The sequence below is a fragment of the Nyctibius grandis genome, chromosome 1, assembly GCF_013368605.1.
Source record: "Nyctibius grandis isolate bNycGra1 chromosome 1, bNycGra1.pri, whole genome shotgun sequence".
Taxonomy (NCBI): domain Eukaryota; kingdom Metazoa; phylum Chordata; class Aves; order Nyctibiiformes; family Nyctibiidae; genus Nyctibius; species Nyctibius grandis.
The window spans coordinates 104928404-104949522 of NC_090658.1; the positions used below are offsets into that span (position 1 = coordinate 104928404).

At 40.8% G+C, this 21119-nt stretch overlaps 1 protein-coding gene across 1 annotated transcript in view; it reads right to left on the minus strand.

Moving 5' to 3' along the window:
* Nucleotides 1-3100: 3100 nt before the first annotated feature.
* Nucleotides 3101-21119, minus strand: part of HCRTR2 (hypocretin receptor 2) — a 39247-nt gene continuing 21228 nt past the window's right edge. The window contains exons 5-9 of the mRNA XM_068413368.1: nucleotides 13136-13251; nucleotides 7766-7983; nucleotides 6265-6386; nucleotides 4942-5142; nucleotides 3101-3288 (exon numbers count right to left, since the gene is read on the minus strand). Coding sequence (XP_068269469.1) covers nucleotides 3101-3288; nucleotides 4942-5142; nucleotides 6265-6386; nucleotides 7766-7983; nucleotides 13136-13251 — 845 coding nt within the window. The remainder of the gene's footprint in view (nucleotides 3289-4941; nucleotides 5143-6264; nucleotides 6387-7765; nucleotides 7984-13135; nucleotides 13252-21119) is intronic.

The window sequence follows — 21119 nt, forward strand, 5'->3', positions numbered from 1 at the left end:
CACCCGCCGCGGGGACAGCGCCCCGCCCGCTACCGCCCGCCCGGCCCCCGCCCGGCCCCCGCCCGGCTGGTCCCTGCCCGCTCCCCGCCCGGCCCCCGGCAGCTCTTGCCGCGCAGGGCGGGCCGTGTCGGGGGGGGGGGGGGTGTCGTGCCGACAAGGTCACGGCAAAGGGCGGGAGGGGGCAGGTCTGTCGCCCTTCCGAGGTAAATATTGTCTCTCGCTCTGCCCACCTCTTTCGGTCAGGAGCCGTTGATTAAGGTTCCGCCCTCACCGCCCACCCCCGCCAGCTTCCTTTGCTGCCGTTGTTATACAGAATCACAGCATGGTTAGGGTTGGAAGGGACCTCTGGAGACCATCTAGTCCAACCCCCTGCCAAGGCAGGTTCACCTAGAGCACGTTGCACAGCGTGGTGTCCAGGTGGGTTTTGAATATCTCCAGAGAAGGAGACTCCACGACCTCCCTGGGCAGCCTGTTCCAGTGCTCTGTCACCCTCAAAGTAAAGAAGTTTTTCCTCATGTTGGGATGGAACTTCCCATGTTTCAGTTTGTGCCCGTTGCCCCTTGTCCTGTCACTGGGCACCACTGAGAAGAGTCTGGCCCCAGTGCTAGACTGTACCTTTTGCTCACATTTCTCTTTTTGCCATAACCGTTAAGCTGGACTGCATCTACATGAGACGTGGTTCTTGGGTGTTTTTCATGGGATCTGGCAATCCCTCTGCATTCAGTCCTGCTTGATTTCCAGAGAAGCTAACAGAGCAAGTCTTTGGCTACTGCCTATAATCTTTCCCAAAAATGCCTGTTGCTATGTCCAATCATCTTCTGTCAGCACTTTAAAATGCATTTTAGAAGGGAATTTGTTTGTTTTCATCTCAGACATGGAATAGGATCATGATCTAGTAAGGAAAGAGGGGAGCTATGGAGCATGTTGGACAGCAGACCAGAGGAACAAAGAACTAGAATGAAAGTATAGAATGAAAGTATAGGTTTGCAAAATTTTGACATAATTGATGTTTTTCAGCAGTGGTTTGAGGCAACATTTTATGGCACAATTAAATGATTACTGATAATTATTTGCAGCTACATTACTATACTAGTTTTTAACTTTTCAACTTTTTATTTACTTATATAAAAATGAAGGAAAAAAATTAGAAGACTTCAAATTCCATTCTTCCATTTCTGTAATTTTTTCATTCAGCAGCTGTTCATCCAATCATTTCAGATGATATAGAAAAGTTATATATTGTTCCACTCAGTTTAAGAATATAATTTTCTATGGCTGAAAAGCAAAAATAGCCTTCTAATGGCAAAGGAATTGCAATCGCTATGAAATAAAATCCTGCTGTACTTTCCACAACTATTTGGGTTTTCTTTTCTTAGAAGAGACAAAGTAAAATAGTTTCTTGAAATAAAAATGACATAATAGCTATACGAAAAAATTAAGTTTACACATAGGAATATAGGAATTCCTACGATTTTATTTGATGTTTAAACACTCTTTCCATTTAGGTATTTCTCCTTATTCTTTAATAGAAAAAGAATATTCTCCTTTTCTCTTTTAATAGAAAAAAACACTTTAATATACAAAGAAATGCAAATTTTTTTCTCTCACTTTACACCAGTGTAAACTAGGAGTAATTGCAACAATGTCACATAAAACAGCTGTCGGGGAAGGCTAAAGCATAAAGTGATTAATCAGTTCAGAAAACTATAGCTGTCATGATAGACAGTACATCGCATGATACTAGGTCAAAGTGAAACCTAGAAAACTATTTACATAAGTTAATGAAATAACACCTTGTCTATGAATAATTGGTTTTTCAGAAACATTTGAATGTGTGAGAATGTCTTCTTTCTATGATGTCAAATGCTTTTTACTGAAAAACAAATCCTCCCTCGCATCTTACCCTTCCTTTTGAAAAAAATCTTAACTGAAATGCAAGAATAGTGCCACAGGGAGATTGTAGCTCAGGTTCTTATAGATTAGCCTCTTTCTAACCAATAGGCCACATGCCCCTCATAGACTAAGCCTCCACTGATGCACCACCTTCATTCTTTAAGAAGGAAAATTAGAATGTGTGGTAGGAAGCCCCAAGCCAGGGAGCTTATCCCATAAATGGAAAATGGATAAGTGAGTACTTGATCTGCTGGTCCAATGAGGTATCACCTCTATAATTTCCAGAGAAAAACATTTTAATTGTTGAAAAGTCAACACTTTCTTGGCATATAAATCTATTAACTGTTTGTATCATTAGTATTAAATGGCAGCTGAGAAAGAAATTGTGAAAGCAAGCAAGATAACCAATCTTTTCTGTTTTAAAGATCCTCAGATATCTTCTAGAGCAACATTTGCAGACATTATGGATTAAAATGAGCTACCAAAATTTAAATGTCCTGTCCTTCAGGGGTGCTGACACTTGTTACTCCTATTGGTCTGAGTAGGAATTTTGAGCTTATAGCACCTTTGAGCATCACATAAGTTTTATTTAAGTAGTTACTTTTTAGGCACTCAAGTCTGAAGAAAAATGCCAATTGGCTATTTAGTGTAATCTTATGAAAACGTGTGACTTGCAGCACTTTGGGTTCATGTCTTAGAAGCATGTCTGTTCTTAGAAAAGTAGCCTGGAATCTCCCCAAATCAATCTGAAGTTAAACTTCCATAATGAACGTAGAATTTACTAGAAGTGAATTAGCAGAAAAAGAAGTGCAAAGTAATTCCAAAATATCACTAGTGCATAAGTAAGCATTCCTTGTAAATAAGTCACTCATTTATAGAAACAGGATATAAATAAATGATGTTTGAGACTTTTTTCAAATACTTAGAGTTCTTTATAGGATACATTTTAGAACATTGCACAGCATCTAAAATATATAAAAATAAATATCTACAGTATTTACAAAGTATGATACAATACAATCTTTAAAAAGACTTGTAAAGACAGGTTCTTCAGTTCATACTGAGGTAAGCAGGTTTCTGTAAGACTGAGAAGAAACAGGAGAGGCAATCATTTTGAAGGAATCCCTTCAAGTCCAGTTGTTGTAGTCTGTAACACAGCTAAAAGCATGTGCCATTCTCTGGTAGTATTACATCTACTGAGCTAAAGTCATCCTTGCTGTAACTCCATCGAGGTAAGTTTAGTTATGCTAGGGGTGAATTTGTCCCACTCTACATTCTTTGTGTTGCCAGTGTCTTCTGCAGAAACCCTCACAGCTTCGTGTAAATTTGAGGTCACGTTCATCCCTGGTATGTGGAGATGCAGTGATTTCAATGGGCTGAATGTAGCTGGGATATCTGTAAGATAAAATAAGGATTTAAAGTTGATTTTACTGTTTGTAGCAGGTAGCTGACTGGCTCACCCTGTGATTGTCACTCTGAACACCATGCAGGTGATGATCTATTAACAAAACGGTCTGCCCAGAAAATGTTCCAAACTGCACTTCCAAATTTTAAGACTTCTTGACTGAAGTCTAAGGGGATTTCTGATGCATAAACCTTGTTTTTCTTACTTTTAAACATTTCTACTGTGTTCTACTACTTATTTAATATGCACTGTTTGGTAAATTGCCCTGTGGTTCCTTATTCAGATGCCACTGTGACCAGCAGAGCACTACCGCTTCCTGTGTACAAGTCAATCATAGAATCATAGAATGGTTTGGGTTGGAAGACACCTTTAAAGATCATCTAGTCCAACCCCCTTGCCATGAGCACAGGACAGACAGGGAGAACAGAATGATGATAAATAATAGATATATAGCAAAACATCATCTACAGCCACAGTGTTGTCCAGGTTTCATGGCTGCAACCTTCCTTGTGCCATACATACAGGAATGGCAACAATACCAGAGAGAGCAAGCTGAATTCATGGAAAAAAAAATTCCTTCTATAGTAAGTGAAAAGAACAGACTTCTTCAGAGGTAATTTATTTAATTCTTTTTAGATATGTATTTTAGGAACAGATCAGCTGTCCTTGGAGATACCAATTTCTCTGCTATCAAAATATAGCTTATAAATTCCTAGCCTATAGTGTCTGAGATAACTTCTAGACAACCAATGTTCATGTCCCTAGGAAAGGAGGGAGGAGTTCTGTACTTGCAGTCCCTTGCAAAGTCCTGCTGGGATATAACATATAATGTAATGAGAAATATCAAATAATAAATTATATGCCATTTTCCAACTATTCACAAAGCTAGGGAATTGCACAATCATTTCAGTGTTTACCCAGAATTGGGAAAGTTTGAACAACTCCTGCCTTTCATTCCAGACTGTGTTCATTTGTTTATCAACCTGTATTGCAGAAAAATCACGAGTGGTTTCCCAGCTGTTCCTGAATACATACCACAACCCACCCAACAGGAAAAAGAACAGAAAATGTAAGAAAATAAATTAATGTGAATTTCTGATTTGATCAGCCCAATTCACATCAGAATGCATGGTAAGCAGATCATTTGAAATAGTCAAGGACATTCAGGTAGCTCAATCTACACCTAGTTTTGGTTATAATATTTGTTATAAAACTGACCACAACTTCAGAGAATTAGCTCTGAGTAGAATATAGCTGTTTATAAATACATTGCAACTCCAGAGAAAATTATTTTCATACTTTCAGGTACCTGTTCTTTACTTAGGAGTCTGAAGGAAGTAGAGATCCAAATAAAATATTTATATAAAATATTATTACTTTATCCCCTCCCCAGTTGCAACTCAGCTTTTGAAATAAATGAGATGAAATTTTGTTTCATCAATATATAACAAAAGTGGTAGCATATTCTATAAACTATTTCTTGCAAGTTACTTTCCTTACAGTCAGTTCTTAATTGTAAATGCCCTTCTCTTACTGCATTGTGCTCAGATTCAAATATTGCTGTTTGCACAATTAAATTTTACTTCCACCGCATCAAAAGACATAGGGACAAGCATACTACCAGTGGGTAATGGGTGCAGTACCATTTGCTGGAAGTGTGTTTATGTTGGTCAGTACAACGTGTTCTGAAAGTTTTGAAACGTTATCAAAATTGCTGATCTGGGTGGTCAAGGATTTCCGACTCTCTGTACTGGCATGACCTCTGGTGAGCCGTTCATCTTGGTGACTGCGAATGCCAAAGATGCAACAAGAAAATGCTGCTTTAAATTCTTCTCTAAATTTCCCTGCCAACCACAAAAAAAAAAAACCTCATGAAAAAATTGTACTATAAACCGTGTTTCAACAAATTTTATAGATTTGAAAAAAGCAGCTATCTAAAGCAAAATGAACCCAAAACACCCAGATGTTCTTCTAATGCAGAAGTAGGAAATCACAATTTCAACATCTTGGAGAAAGACAGAAAAAATATAACCTTTGTAAGAAGATATGTGAGGTATGGTATGAAACCTAAATTATTCTTGGCTAGACAGAATGGACAAATTAGAATGATTTATGAAATCATGTCATGGATAGTCTGTTGATTAATAACGTATCTAACAAAAACAAGTAGTTGAGCAATCATTGGCTTAAATGACTCAATCATTAATTGACATGTGAAATGTGAGGGCATGGATAATTGGTATTTCATCTGGAATATATTTTAAAAAAAGATTCAAAGTGTGCAACAGCCCATTAGTTTGCTTTTGGGGCTCAGACTAAATTGTTTAGATCATCCTCACACTACACACCACAAAAAACCTACAATGGGCAAATGTGTAGTGAGGATCAACAGACTTTTGCCTCTCTGCATTTAGCTGTAATACCACCAGTTTAGGTCATGATTCTGCTGTCCACAACCAAATAAGACAAATACAAACTAAGAGAAATCTACACCAATAAGCAAACAGCATCCTGGCTGGTTCTTTGACCTTGAACCTAATTGGCACAATCTGGTCATGCAAGTGCTGTTAAATACTCGTAGCCTCCAAAACCCAATAGCTGCATATAAAGTACCAAGTGGGGACAGTGCAGTTGGCAGCCTGTGCTACCTCCCAGACAGTATCCAGGGAGTTTTTAGGAGAATGGTAATTGTTACAGACCAAAGTCATGCCAGGGACTTCTCTACCAAATTAATGGCATGGACAGTCAAATTCAAGCCCTTGGACTCAGGCTCTGGCACTGTTTAGTTTAGTTATAGGTAGATAGCCTGAAGGTAATGGGATACATCAGGCAACTCGTTCCAAGAAGAGGATCTAATTCCCACCAGAGGAGCTGGGCTGATGTTACACAGTCATTAATCTTATTTGCTATGGCTCATTACATTCAAACTATACATTAAACTTGAATTCTAGGTGACTGTAACTTACCACTGAGGAAGTTATAAATAATAGGATTGGCTGCACTGTTTGCATATACAAGCCAGTGTGAGAATGTGAACCAGGCGTATACAGTTTCTCTGTCATCAGCATTATTAAACATCCCAAAAACCCTACAGAAAAAGAAAAGCAAACCTGAAAGATGGCAAAATTAGAAATCACATAAAAAGATTTGGCAACTTTTAGCCTAATTTTATCTCTGATGATCTATTTGTAGTATCGCAGAAAAGCTGATTCTACACTGCTCACTTTCTGGAGCGAATGAAGTCCTCTCCCCATCCCTCAGCCTCCTTTCTTGGTGGTTTAGCACAACAGAGACCATCAGTACTTTACTTTGCAATGGTGCAGATGCATGACTTTTCTGCTAAGCACCAAAATAAACGGGTGTTAGATAAGCCAAAAAAAAAGATGGGAAAAGTTGCTTTTGAACTATTCCAGTCAAGGTTGCCGGCTCTAGGCCCACTCTCCAATAAATAGGGCCTCTGGCGTTACAAAGGCACTGAACTGGCCCAAAACCTGAGGCCACAGTACCAGCTTCTGTCCTCCAGAGAAACCTGCTTTGCCCAGATTTGTTACAGCTAACTTTTGCCATTTAAGTGAAAATCTAACTACAGGCGCACTCTGCTATTGTAGTCGAGGCAGCCTGTGTAGTTCCTCTGTGGTTCAGATCACAGGTGGCCTGAACTGCCTTCTGGAAATACTTCTGCCTCTCCGCATTGCCTACCAAGGGACCTGAGGATGAAAAGTACTTAAATTAGGCCTCAGGAAAGTGCCAGAATCAAGTGGGAAGCCTTCATACCCAACTTGAAACTATTCCTTAAAAACTAAAACGTTCCTCAAGCACCAATAAAAGGCTGGTTATTTTTTTAAGATATTCAAATCTTCTGCTATATGTTACTATTTATTCCAGAGGTCTCAGGAGCTATAACAATATGAAAGCCTTAGCCTGTCAGGCACTGTACCAAAAAAGAGAGTGTAAACAATTATGGCTCAAATAAGCAGGACAGAAAAGGGTAAATAAGTAAAACAAGGCTTCATAGGCAAACTAAACTGTTAGCCTAAGGTCTCAAAATTGTACATGATGGTGCTTGGGTTTGAACCCAGCATTTCACAGTCCTGGGGGCCAAGCCACAACACTACAGCTCACCTTCAGCTGCTGCTTTAGGTAAATGCACTTCCATGGGTGCATTTAGAGCAAAGAAGCTGTAATCCCATGTATATGACAGGTTTTAATGAGGAGATAGGTTAGATCATTTTCATGAGGAAGATCTTGCTCATAAGTGTTCCACAATCTGGCCTTTAGTTTAATTAATACGGATGAGTTAGATATATGTTTTTCTTGTAACTGTATGCTTATTTTCCATTTCTTTATCATGAAATAAGTAAGCTTATCCTTCAAAAGTATCTGCCAGAATAAGAGCAATCTCATAACAGAGGATTGGTTTTAGACAGAAAGCTTTACCAAGTGTTTACACTTTGGGATAAACTTTACCTTTTCAAGACATTGAGGATGCTAATTGGTAGATAGCAAAGTGCAAAAACCAGGAGGACAACCATTAGCATACGTGCTGTTTTCCTTCTTGCATGAATCTGTTTTATTTCAGCTGCCACAGCGCTAATCTTTGACTTTGATTGTCCCAGCCCTCGGGGCTGTGCTGAGGACTGCAGAGGCTTCCATTTTTTCTGAACAACAGAAGAAGTTCCTGGGATCTAAAAAAGATAAAATACGGGCACTTTGAAAAACTAGCACCATGGGTAGCTAGAACAAGAAAAATAGACATGTTGACATACACAATGTAAGTTGCAAGGAGAAGTAGGTTTTTTTATTAAATTAATCAATGTAGCTGCAAGAAAAAAAAAACAATTTCAGACACACTTGAAGGACTGCATAAAAATTTGTGTTTTATCCAAATATATCAACTGATGTATCAAAATTGTCTTTACTTCACACATACTTTGCCTTCTTGTCTCTTCAGACTATTACACTTACCAACTCTATTACTGCAATTATGTTGCTGTAAAGTTCTACATTAAATGCTTTCTTGTATGCCAGAGTAGTTTATCCCATTCATATGCTGCTAATTTAAGATGCTAAACAGCTTTTCAGCATTGGAAAACAAGGATTTAAAGCCTACATAGTTTTAAGTGCCATAAAACTTCCAAATATGCAATCTAGATGACAATGAAGCAACTAAAGAAATCACAGCTGAAGTGTGGATCTCCCTGCAAAGCTCTTCAAAACTGAATGCATATACAGTGATGAATGGAGGGGAATCACAGAAGAGTGCCAAGATATAGGAAGAATTAGGTTAGCCAAAGACACCTTGCAATGGGTAGATGTAGCACCATGATATTAAAAAAAAAAAGCTCATATTTTTTTTTCCTGTGCCCTCACATAAACTGAGCCAAATAAAGCAATTTTGCCTCAGTTCTTCAAAATTATTTCCTGCCTGCAGCCAAATGTGAAAGACTACAGATGGCAAGGTCTTTCTCAGAGAACTCTATTACAATGACATTTAGAATGTTTTCAATGTACACATTGTGAAAACCTTTTGGGTAGAAATATAGTTATATTCATGCATAGTGCAATTGTCTGTGGGGTGAGTAGTCTCATGAGTGCAAAATAATTAATGTTTAAAAGTGTCTGCAAAATTCAGATTGTCTATTGTAACATTTTAAAAATTAGGGCTTATCCACACAAACTGACCAGAAGAGAATGAAATTTTGGATATTCATTTCAGAAAAAAATAAGCTAAAATGAAAATACTTGTTCTAAAATAAAAGCATGCACATGTAGAACTGTTCTAGAATAGCTATTATATATTTTTTTGTGAATAGCTTCCTTGCACAGACAAGTCCTTAATTTAATTTAGCGTTTATGTGCACCATCAAACCTGATTTACAACTAGTGGAACATTTTGGCAAAGCTGTGTTGTAATGAACAGGAAATCAATGAAGCAAAACGAGGGCTACGTTATAACATACATTTTTTTACTAATGTCTCTATGGACATAAAGCAAAAAAAAAAATCCCTTGCATTTACTTCTACTGAGGATTTCCACTCATTCAGCTGAAATCAGTTTCATATCTGGACACATCTGTCCTACTGCAAGGGATTTACCTGACTTAGCTGTGGGGTGTAGTACTGCAATGTGTCTTTGCCATGCACTACTGAGATAATACACTAAGATTCTGATTTTGGTTTATCAGGGGTACTTTGGTACTCTGTTCTTCTAACTTCAAAGCAGAAGCTTTTCCTTCCTTTTCAGTCATACCAAGTTACCATATTTGTAGCAAGAACTGATAAGAAAAAGGAGATGGAAGCAGAGAAAAACAGCCAAACCTCTCCCTCCTGATCATGCCAAAGATTCACTTGAAGAATTCTTTGACCAGGTTTCTTGGTAGCTAGAAGCAATTTAGAGGAAGAGAAACAGTATCTGGGCTCGAAATTGTGAATGGCTATTTCTACAGAAATGTTAAAATATGTCTGGTTTTGTACATGGCTTGTACCTGTCTGTACCGGTAGAAGGGTCTTTTCTGCTATTTGAGCAGTCTTTAATAGCAAGGGGTGATCAAAGGCAGGGACTGTGTACAACATACAGTCTCACTGTACTATATATTACATTGCTAAATCTTCAGGAGTTTGTATTGAGGACCTTTCTACAAAGCCCTATTTTCCTCAGTCTTTACCTGGCATACACCTGGGCTTTGCTACAGTTACGCCAATAAGCAATAATACAGCAAGAATTTTATCAGAAAAAAAAAGAAGAGCTATATGCCCACAGATGTGTTGCTGAACCAGTACCATCGAAGGAGCAAAACACTTAAGTGTGTGTGTGTGTATGCAGAAACATTTACAAATACACATTTATGTTAGCACACACGTGTATTATGTATGTGCAAGTACACACATGCCAGCATAATGCATATATTTGCTTTTCAGTAATGAATCAGCTATAGAGATAATTGTGGAGAATTTGTGTAATCCCAATAATCCACGAAAAGCCCACTAGCTGTGTCCAAACAGGTACTAAAAGTTGCATAGTTATTTTCATATGCACTTTTCTTCTATCCCCTCAAATTATTATCAAGGGGTTTATAACCAGAGGAAATCTCTCCAAACATAATAACAGCGTGCAAGGATTGGAAGGCAATATTTCAGCTGCCAAAATAAAAATGAGTAGGGTTCCTAGTTATCAATATGAGTAGGCTTCAGTGTCAATGCATTGGGACATTGGTAAACCAAAGCATACAGTATGGAACTTGATAATACAAATTATGTACCAGCATTTTTATTGTAAGTCCATTCAGTCCTATTTATTTGTTCAGAAGTTACTTTTAATCTCCTTAAAATTCACAAGAGAACATAGCCTTCTAAGTCACCACTTCCTTGCTAATAATTAAAATAAATTGCTCAAAATCCCATGCATTTGTGGCATGATTGTTCTTGTCTTTACAAAGATGAATCACTAATTCAAAGTTTGTAAAGCTTGTATTCAAAGGTCTGCTTGAAAGACACAATCAGTAATTTTAAGAGCTAGTGAACAAAGTACGGTAAGGATAGCTTGTAAATCTTACCTTCAGTGATCTGAAAATTTGCACGCACAACACACCCTATTTTAAAGAAGAACCTTTAGAAAAAGTGTAAGGCATAGAAAGCATCTAGTGTTTGTTGTGTTTTTTCTATCATGTACATCTGAAAGTCTCATTGTACCTTGCAATAGGATCACTATATTTAACTGAAGTTCTGGTAAACAGCATGATTTCTTAATTGAAACTATTATCAAATAATACATTTAAGAGCACTGCATTCATTCGCTCTACATGACTGATTCTGGCACACCTGTTGCACTTGGAAAAACACCTGATGTTGGCAGCCAAGTCACAATTGATAATAGATGTGCAGTGGTTTTAATTTCACTTAGTGCAGCCTTGTGCTATCATCTATGCTAGGAAAAGAGACATCTGTAATTTCGCATCACTGATAGCACTAAGCCTGTAGCAGTATTTTTCTTTTTGCCACTGAACAAAAAGGATCAACCTAACCTTGTCAGCATGCAAGATGTATAGGGAGAAGAAATATTGTGAGAAAGAAATAGGCCAGCTAATACAATTGGGGGAAAAAACCCCAACAAAACAGGTTGGTTTCCAGTCATTCAACTTCTGCTCTGAATCTGAACCAGCATTTTCAAGCTACATGCAGGTTAAGAACAAGTACTTTGCATTTAACTTAATTAATGTACAGTTTGAGACACTAGGTAGATTGTAAAGAAAGTACAGAAGAGAAGGTTAACAAGGAATATGGTGATAAGGCCATTGGCTGCTACAGGACAGATAACAACTCTTCAGCGATGCAGAGCATCTTAGAGCTATGTTAGACTGAACTTAATTTCAAAACTAACCATGCAAAGCCTTTGTTCTGGTGAAAAGGCCCCTCAAATTGTAAAGGTTACATTTTACCTTCAAACTATCTTGTTATTTAATCTTATAGATGTAAGAAATTAAAAGCAAAAATAATAATTTAAAGATAAACAGCAAGACAAAGAGCAACTCTTGTTTAACCTAATATGATTAGACATGAGAATAATTGCTGTTACGATGAATGGATGATAACAAAATGCCTTAAAGCAGATTTGTTTTTTCCTATATTTTAGCTATTTGCAAGAGAGATGTTTTGTCAGTGTAAGATTTGATTTTTACTTTTAACATATATATTCAGAAATCTAAAGTCTACTTGTGATTTCTCTGGTGGATCAATTTGAACTGCACAGAAAATGCTCCTGATGTGGCAGATACTATGCCCTGTCCAGGACAGCCTCAAATTCGGATGGTATCAGACACAATGGTGAGAGAGAAATGATTCATGCCCATATCTTGACAGAAGTGTCAGCCATTGTTAGAGCCATTTCAGAAGACAGGAGAGGGAATATCTTGCATCATATCTTCAACAGGGTGAGTTTATTGTCATTTACAGAATGACAGGGCAGGGGGTGGTGGGGGACTACAACCATGGACAAATTCCAGACAAAGCAGAAGACAGCAAAGGGAACCATAGACTGATGTATGACAGATTACAGCTCACATCCAGAAAATGATTCTTAATCTGACACCACTTTTGGAGAGTGAAGATGTTCCTGAAAAATTCACATCATTTTTGCCACTTCAGTTCAAATGCTCTTTGTGTGCTTGCTTGTGTTCTTTTTTTTGTTTAGTATTTTTCTTTTCTTTCCTGTACTTCTAATTTGAAGCTTGAAAAAAATAGGTGTTCACATTAGAAATCATGCCAATTATTTGACAATAATTCACATCAAAAGTTACTAATAACAGCTAGCTTCACATCAGGCAATTCGAGTCTCACAGTTCTGATAGCTGGACTTTCTAGTCTAACTTTTGTTCAGATTGGACCTGCTCTGGCCCTGAGACTTTGTAGAATGAAAAATAAAACCAAAATATTGTACAGACTACTAACACAATGAGAAGGTCAATCCTAACTTTTGACTTCTACAGGAGATTTTAGCAGTATAAATAAGGTCACCTAAGGTATTTCGGTAAGCATTTCAGATACAATGTGAGAGATCTTTCTTCTGCCTATAACTAATCTTTCTGTTGCCTTTTTCTCTCTTTCTCTCCCTCTAAGCCCTTCATAGATGTGAGCAAGAAGGGGTTTACATTCAGCCTGCCTTCATTTTTTAATGCATCTCAGTGCCTATCCAAGGTGACTGTAAGCCAGCAGTGTCACTGAACTTGGTAACAGTGCTGGATGTAAAAATCCAAGTCCTAATCGACAACATGGAGCATCTAGAGAAGGAAACTGCACACAATCACAAGAACAAGCAAATAGAGCTAGTTTTAAGTGACTTACCTGGCGACACCACAGCTTTCGAAATATTTGCAAATAGGCCAACACCATAAGACACAGTGGTGCCATGTATGTCACCAGAAAAAAGCATGTGTGATACATTTTGGGGTAAACCTCAGCTGGAAAGAGAATTCAAATAGGAAAAGTGCATTTAAATATACATACATTTCGTAATCACTTTAAACCAAACTATTCGTATAGATATGCATGTGTTTTTCAAACATTATAGGTTATAATGGAAGATGTAGACAATAATATTATGGTCAGGACTGATTTTTTAATCGCTTCTATATACATTCTGTTTCTACTATAAATATGCTTTTATCTCAAGTGTGTATCTCTTACATCACATTATTGCCTTCATATCACATTTTAACCTTAGGTATGAAGCCTTGAGAAGTTTTGTTTTTATTAAAGCAGAGAAAGAACATTTCATTGTCTAGCAATAGCTAACCAATTATTCAACCTACCTCATCTTTGATGCATTTAACAGGTTGTGTAACTGTCTTTAGTTTTATTCCTACAAAGGCTACTATGTATCCCTGAGTAAATTGCACAGTCTCTCACCTATAAACAGAGAATGTAGACTACAGCACACAGGATGCTAATAGGAGGAGAAACAGACATTTGTTAAATCACTTTTTGGTGGCAGAATAAATGTGTCTTAAAGGTATACTCAGTGATTTATTATTATGATTACAGTAAAAAAAAAAACAAACAAAAAAAACCCCAGAATTAATTCAGTCATGTGCTCCAGACTTAAGAAATTTCCAAGATTATTTTTGACTCAGCTTTAACAATATTGAGTTTGCTACCATTGTGTTCTAGTTTCCTGTCTATCTCTTTTCAAAAGACAACTTATGAATGTTATTTGCTTACAGACAAACATCTTACAAGTGCTGTGAGTGTGTTATGTTTTTAAGAATATTGTGTCATAAACTTCGTCGTTAGATTATAGCCGAATGTGCAGCGGGTGCCTGGAAAACTTGCTTTCACTTTTGTAACATCAAATGTAGTTTGGTAATACCAAACATTGATATCGATTACAGCTTAACATTTATGGATGGCCTCGGAAAAGGAATGAACATAGCAGAAAAGAAACTGTGCGCTACATGATCGGTTAGATTTCACAGTAATCCTAAGCATTGCGTTTTGGGCTAGAGTAAAGAAGGAATGTTTATGTTAATTTCCAGAATCTCTGAATGTTTCAGGATGATGAGATCTGCACTTGAATCTCTGTATTGATTGTGGGTTTAATTAAAAAAAAAAAAAAAAAGAAAAAAAGAGCTGCATGAGATCAAAACATTGGTGAGTCAAACTTATTTTCTGCCTCTTACAGTGACTAAGATTGTGGACCCTATCAAAGAAGAAGCCCCTTTGCATGCCAGGAGAATCCCTGAGAGTTTGATTAGACAAGGAGATACACAGCCTTGGCCCATGACTCCCACAGCAGGGAGGAGTACACCCTCATGTTAATCCCAGGCTCAGCCTCAAACCCAGACTCCTGTAATGTCACACTCAATGTCAGGCCTCAAAGAGCCAGATGGTTCACCAGTCAGAAAAACTTCAGTATCAGGGAAATAAAAAATTGCTATAGCAAAAAATCCAGCCCATGTTCATCGCTAGCAAAGGTCATAGAGACATTGCCGCTGTCATTTGACGGCTTTGATGGATCAGGATTCAAAAAATTCAGATGAGCAGCATTTGGCTCCTTACTTGCTCTAAGATCCTGTGGCAAACCAGCTTACCAGCTCTTAACTGAGCAGCTGCAGCTCCTAGCTTTCATCAGTGTCCCTGGGGGAGGCAGAGCATCTGGGGCAGGTTTTTTTATAAATAGTGATAACCTGGGTTTGTAAATTGACTGATGATCTCAGAATTGTTTTTGCATTCCAGAAACTGCAGCCTCACAGCAGTTCTGTCAGCCAGGGAAATACTGACATGCATGCGTCACAGGTGGAGAGATTAAGGAGAAACTGGAGTAATGTGACTTACTGGGATCACGGGAGGTCAGAGCTGAAAGTACATTCTTTCTGCTCAGAAGGAGGTGCCACCTGTATCATCAGTGCTCTGCAGGCAGCCAGGCCCCTTTCAGGTAGAAGGACAATACATATTTAAAAGGCCATCTGGACTTTATTGCTTCCAATTTAGCATTCCAAGTAAAGTGAAACATTAAATGAGCCTAGCTATCTACAAAGAACTGGCGGACCAGGTTGGAGGAAGATCCTAACCCTTGCCTTTGAAGTTTAGCCACCTGGAAAGTGCCAGCTGCTAAACATCAAAGGAAACCTGTCCCTCCTCCACCCAGGGTAAAGCCCGTTTCAGAACTTCTCCCTAAGAAGCATGACTCTGTTTAGCTTCTCAACCTAAAGAAAAGCTTTAAAGCTGTTTGACAATCACAGCAGCATGAAGGAGGAAGGGCTGGTTTAGGATACCATTCATTTATCAAGTGAGTGAGTTCCAGGCTCCTTGAATGAGAACATCAATCAGTCTATGGTCCTGGTGATATATCAGCCGCCTGACTGGGACCGATGAATCTCTTACTGCCCAGTAGAAGAGGAGAAAAGTGTCTTTGCCTTCCATGGTCACTTAATGGGCTTTAGGACAGGGGGAGATCGTTCTTAGCTGGAGTAACCCTCTCTTTAAGAACAAATTAATGATTCTCACATCACTAGCTGCTGTTTTACTGAAAAGAGGGAAGGGGACAAAAAGCAAACAGGTGGTCTTGGGGATTGGATTGGGGTGAGATCGGCATTCCTACTCAGCACCAGTCATACAGTATGATTACTCCACCTGATAAATGATCAGTATGTTAAAACAAGCTGCCTTCTGTCTGCTGCAGGGGTCATTAAACAATTTTTAAACCTTTCTAAAGCTTTCTTAGCACTGTGTTCCAGTCCCAGACTGTCCAATGAAGCAAAGAGATAGAAGATTGAAACTACAGCTTCTGGATTTTTGCCAGAATGTTACTATATTTGTGTAAATACATATATACATACATGTATACATATATCCTTCTCTGGAGATATTCAAAACCTGCCTGGATGCGACCCTGTGCAACATACTCTATGTGAACCTGCTTTGGCAAGGGGTTGGACTAGATGATCTCCAGAGGTCCCTTCCAACCCTAACTGTTCTGTGATTCTGGGATTCTGTGATATCTATATGTATACAAACTGAAAACAACTCAGACTCAAAATGTTTTATATACGTCTAGCAAATGATATATTCCCTTAAGACATAGGTGCATAATGAAATGGGTGCTCTTGACAGCCTCTCTAAGAATAGGGAAAACCAACAACACTATCAAGTTTGTTGAGCATTGGTAGAGAGTTCCCAGGTTCCCTACTCTCAGGAAGATAGCTGTGAGGTTTTGGAGTTACCAATATGAAGAAGCAATGCAGCTAAAAGAGTATACTTTTAGAATAAAGTTTAATAAATAGGCATGTTAGCAAGTGGGTGCCCATAGTAGAGAAATTCGACCACACAGCATAGTCCTTTCCAAACTATGTTCCTATGTCAGAGTACTTACAGTTAGCTAATACTAAAATTACATTTTCAAACCTGATATATTCTGCTTAAGCTATCAATTCATGATAACACCAAGCATAATTTTAGCATTAGCAATATTCTGACTTCTTTCTGCATTAAAATGTTCCACAAGTTTTTCCTTAAATTCTGGATGCTTCAATAATCAGGCTGTATAAACCTTCATGTAATAATGCAATTTCCAGCTATTTGTTTTCCTGAATTAAGACAATATGTTTTTTTACTATTTTATGAGTAGCCTAAGAGGAAATGGAACAGAAAGTCTTCCCTTTGTTTCCATTCAACCATGTAGTTTTGGGAAAGGATTATCTCCATATTCTTTTTATCATTTGCAAAGGGGTTGGCTAATGCACTTTGGCTAACACTCTTTTTGCGAACAGCTCTAAGAGAATGTATTTAGCTGACTTGGACAGATGGTGAACTCATTTTAATATATGTTTCTTTTATTTTGGCATTTTATCATCAAATTCAGCACATAGCAATTACAATTATAGAACTGTGGCCAACACTGGCTCCTTAAGTGAGTATGCATAGGTCACATGTTGGATCCTTCTGCATTCCCAAATAAAATATTGTTATTAGACAGTACTCAAAATTAAAAACCCTCAGCCTAGAACTGGCAATGAATTTTATATTCAGGAACGCCAGAAGCAATTAAAAAGAAATTGAGCCCTGTTTTAGGCTGAACTATTTATTGCTCCATTTGCAGTCACTGGCAGCTCTCCAACAGCATGCTTGAAATCTTATTAGTCAGGGTGGCCACTATTTTTTCACTGTTAAGCAGCCCAAGTGTCACAGTGTTGATCAGACCTTCCTTCCAGACACTGATCGGACTTGTATGGATTTCAGCAGCTGGACCTGCTGAAAACAGCTGACAGCGGCGGCAGCGACTTGAGGTGAGTGCGGGGGCGACACCGGGCTGTAACCGGGCAGTTTTCATACTCTGGGCCCCCCCGAGCAGCAGCCCCGAGCTGCTTCCCCCCCCACCCCGGACCCGGAGGTTCCCAGCAACGAATCAGGAGAGGAGGGGGCGTAGCACCACCCCCTGTTGATTGGGTGATAAAAAGCCTCCTGGAGGACAGGGACTAGTCCCTGGCCAGAGGGTACAAGGGGAGTCAGCAGGGACTGTGTGAGTCAGCAGTGACTGGGTGTGTCCCAGGGCGGGAGAGGCCTCAGCCGTTTGCAGCTCATTGGGGAGGGCGCTGACTCCCTCCCAGTGCACAAGGCAAGGAAGGTGCCAAGGAGCTGTGAACCAGGGGTGTCACCAACAGGTATTTCCCAGCTCAGTGAAAGAACAATGGTATCTACCCGGCGGAAGAAGACCAAAATGGATGTGGGAACTCAGACAGAGCTCCCACGGAAGGAGGCAATGGTGCAGGTCGCAGGCTGCAGGGAATGCTACAGCGTCTCTGTGGTGTCAGGGGGCTGTGTGCGCTGTGAGCAGGTAGATGATCCGCTCGGCCGAGCGGCACATCTGCAAAGCCAGGTTGAAAGGCTTCAAGCTGAAGTAGAAAGGCTTAGGAGCATTCGGGAGGCTGAAATGGAGATAGACTGGTGGAGCCAGGCTCTGCCTTCCCTGCGACAAAAATGGGAGCACCTGCCGGAGAGCTCCCAGGATCGAGGGACCCCTGTACACTGCCCCTCTCAGGTGGAAAACAATAACCTAGAGGAGAGGAGTGAGTGGAGGCAAGTCTATGGCCGTGGCAAAAGGCGAGTGTCCTCCTTGCCTACCTTGCCTCCACAGGTGCCTCTGAGCAACAGATATGAAGCCCTAGTGGAATACAGCCAGTTCAATGGGGATGTGGTGGAGAGGTAACCTATATCAGAGGTCCCACCACAGTCAGAAAAACCTGACAGGCGTATAGCTACCTCCTCCACAAGGAAGAAGAGAAGAGTTTTAGTGGTTGGAGACTCCTTTCTAAAAGGATCTGAGGGCCCAATATGCAGAGCTGACCCCCATCACAGGGAGGTCTGCAGCCTGCCTGGAGCCCGAATCAGGGATATCACCAGGCAACTCCCCAACCTGGTGAAGGCCACAGACTACTACCCCCTGCTGATCTTCCAGACAGGTGGGGAAGAAGCTGCATCCCGTAGTCTGAGGGGGATGAAGAAAGACTACAAGGCCCTAGGACGGCTGGTGAAAGAGTCTGGGGCACAAGTTGTTTTCTCCTCCCTCCTTCCATTTTCAGGTGATTACGTGGGATGGAATAGTAGGATTCTCTCTATAAATGCCTGGCTACGAGACTGGTGCTACAGGCAGGGCTTTGGGTTCTTTGATAATGGCTGGTTTTATAAGACACCAGGCGTGACGGTAATACATGGGAAGGGTTTATGTCGTAGGGGCAAAAGGGTTCTGGGACAGGAATTAGCAGGGCTCATTCAGAGAGCTTTAAACTAGATTCGAAGGGGGATGGGGTAGTAGCTGGGCTTGCACCACTGGGGCAACGCTCTAGTGTTGAGGTAGACCACGAGGCCTCCCATCCCCCTGGGGTGAAATCCGTGTGCTCAGCTCGCTCCCTGAAATGCCTGTACACCAATGCACGCAGCATGGGGAATAAACAGGAGGAGTTGGAAATCCGTGTTTGGTCGGGGGGCTATGATCTAGTGGCAATTACAGAGACTTGGTGGGACACCTCGCATGACTGGAATGTGGTCATGGATGGCTATGTCTTGTTCAGGAAAGACAGGCCACTAAGGAGAGGTGGTGGAGTTGCTCTTTATGTGAGTGAGCAGCTAGAATGTATTGAGTTCTGTCCAGGGGCGGATCAGGAGCGAGTTGAGAGTTTGTGGGTGCGAATTAAGGGGCAGGCTGGCAGGGGTGATACTGTTGTGGGTGTCTATTACAGGCCACCGGATCAGGATGAGGAGGGTGATGAGGCCTTCTACAGGCAGCTGAGAGCAGTCTCGCAATTACAGGGCCTGGTTGTCATGGGGGATTTCAACTACCCTGATATTTGCTGGGAGGCCTACTCAGCCAGCCATCCTCAGTCCAGGAGGTTCCTCCAGTGCATTGATGATAACTTGCTGATGCAAATGGTGGATGAGCCAACTAGAAGAGGAGCGCTGCTGGATCTTATCCTCACTAACAAGGAGGGTCTGGTTGAAGCGGTGAAGGTTGAGGGCAGCCTTGGTTGTAGTGACCATGAGATGGTGGAGTTCAGGATCTCATGTGGCAGGAACAGAATAGCTAGCAGAATCACAACCCTGGACTTCAGTAGGGCCAACTTTGGCCTTTTCAAGCAATTGCTAGGGGAAATCCCATGGGACAGGGTACTAGAAGGTAAGGGGGCCCAAGATAGTTGGTTAGCATTCAAGGACTGCTTCTTCCGAGCTCAAGATCAGAGCATCCCAGCAGGTAGGAAGTCAAGGAAGGGTACCAGGAGACCTGCATGGTTAAGCAGGGAACTTCTGGGCAAACTCAAGTGGAAGAAGAGGGTGTACAGATCATGGAAGGAGGGGCTGGCCACTTGGGAGGAATATAAGTCTGTTGTCAGAGGATGTAGGGAGGCAACTAGGAAAGCTAAGGCCTCCTTGGAATTAAACCTTGCAAGAGAGGTCAAGGACAACAGAAAGGGCTTCTTCAAATACATTGCAGGTAAAGCCAACACTAGAGGCAATGTAGGCCCACTGATGAATGAGGTGGGGGCCGTGGAGACAGAGGATAAAAAGAAGGCGGAGTTACTGAATGCCTTCTTTGCCTCTGTCTATACTGCTGGAGGCTGTCCTGAGGAGTCCCGGACCCCTAAGGCCCCAGAAGAAGTCAGGATAGAGGAGGAATCTGTCTTGGTTGATGAGGGCTGGGTCAGGGACCAATTAAGCAATCTGGACGTCCATAAATCCATGGGCCCTGATGGGATGCACCCGCGGGTGCTGAGGGAGCTGGCAGAAGTCATTGCTAGGCCACTCTCCATCATCTTTGCTAAGTCGTGGGCAACGGGAGAGGTGCCTGAGGACTGGAGGAAAGCGAATGTCACTCCAGTCTTCAAAAAGGGCAAGAAGGAGGACCCGGGTAACTATAGACCGGTCAGCCTCACCTCCATCCCCGGAAAGGTGATGGAACAACTTGTCCTTGGTGCTGCCTCTAGGCACATCAAGGATAGGGGGATCATTAGGGGCACTCAGCATGGCTTCACCAAGGGGAAGTCATGCTTAACCAACTTGATAGCCTTTTATGAGGACGTAACCCGGTGGATAGATGATGGTAAATCTGTGGATGTGGTCTACCTCGATTTCAGTAAAGCGTTTGACATGGTCTCCCACAGCATCCTCGCAGCTAAACTGAGGAAGTGTGGTCTGGATGATCGGGTAGTGAGGTGGATTGTGAACTGGCTGAAGGAAAGAAGCCAGAGAGTGGTGGTCAATGGGACAGAGTCCAGTTGGAGGCCTGTGTCTAGCGGAGTCCCTCAAGGGTCGGTACTGGGACCAGCACTATTCAATATAT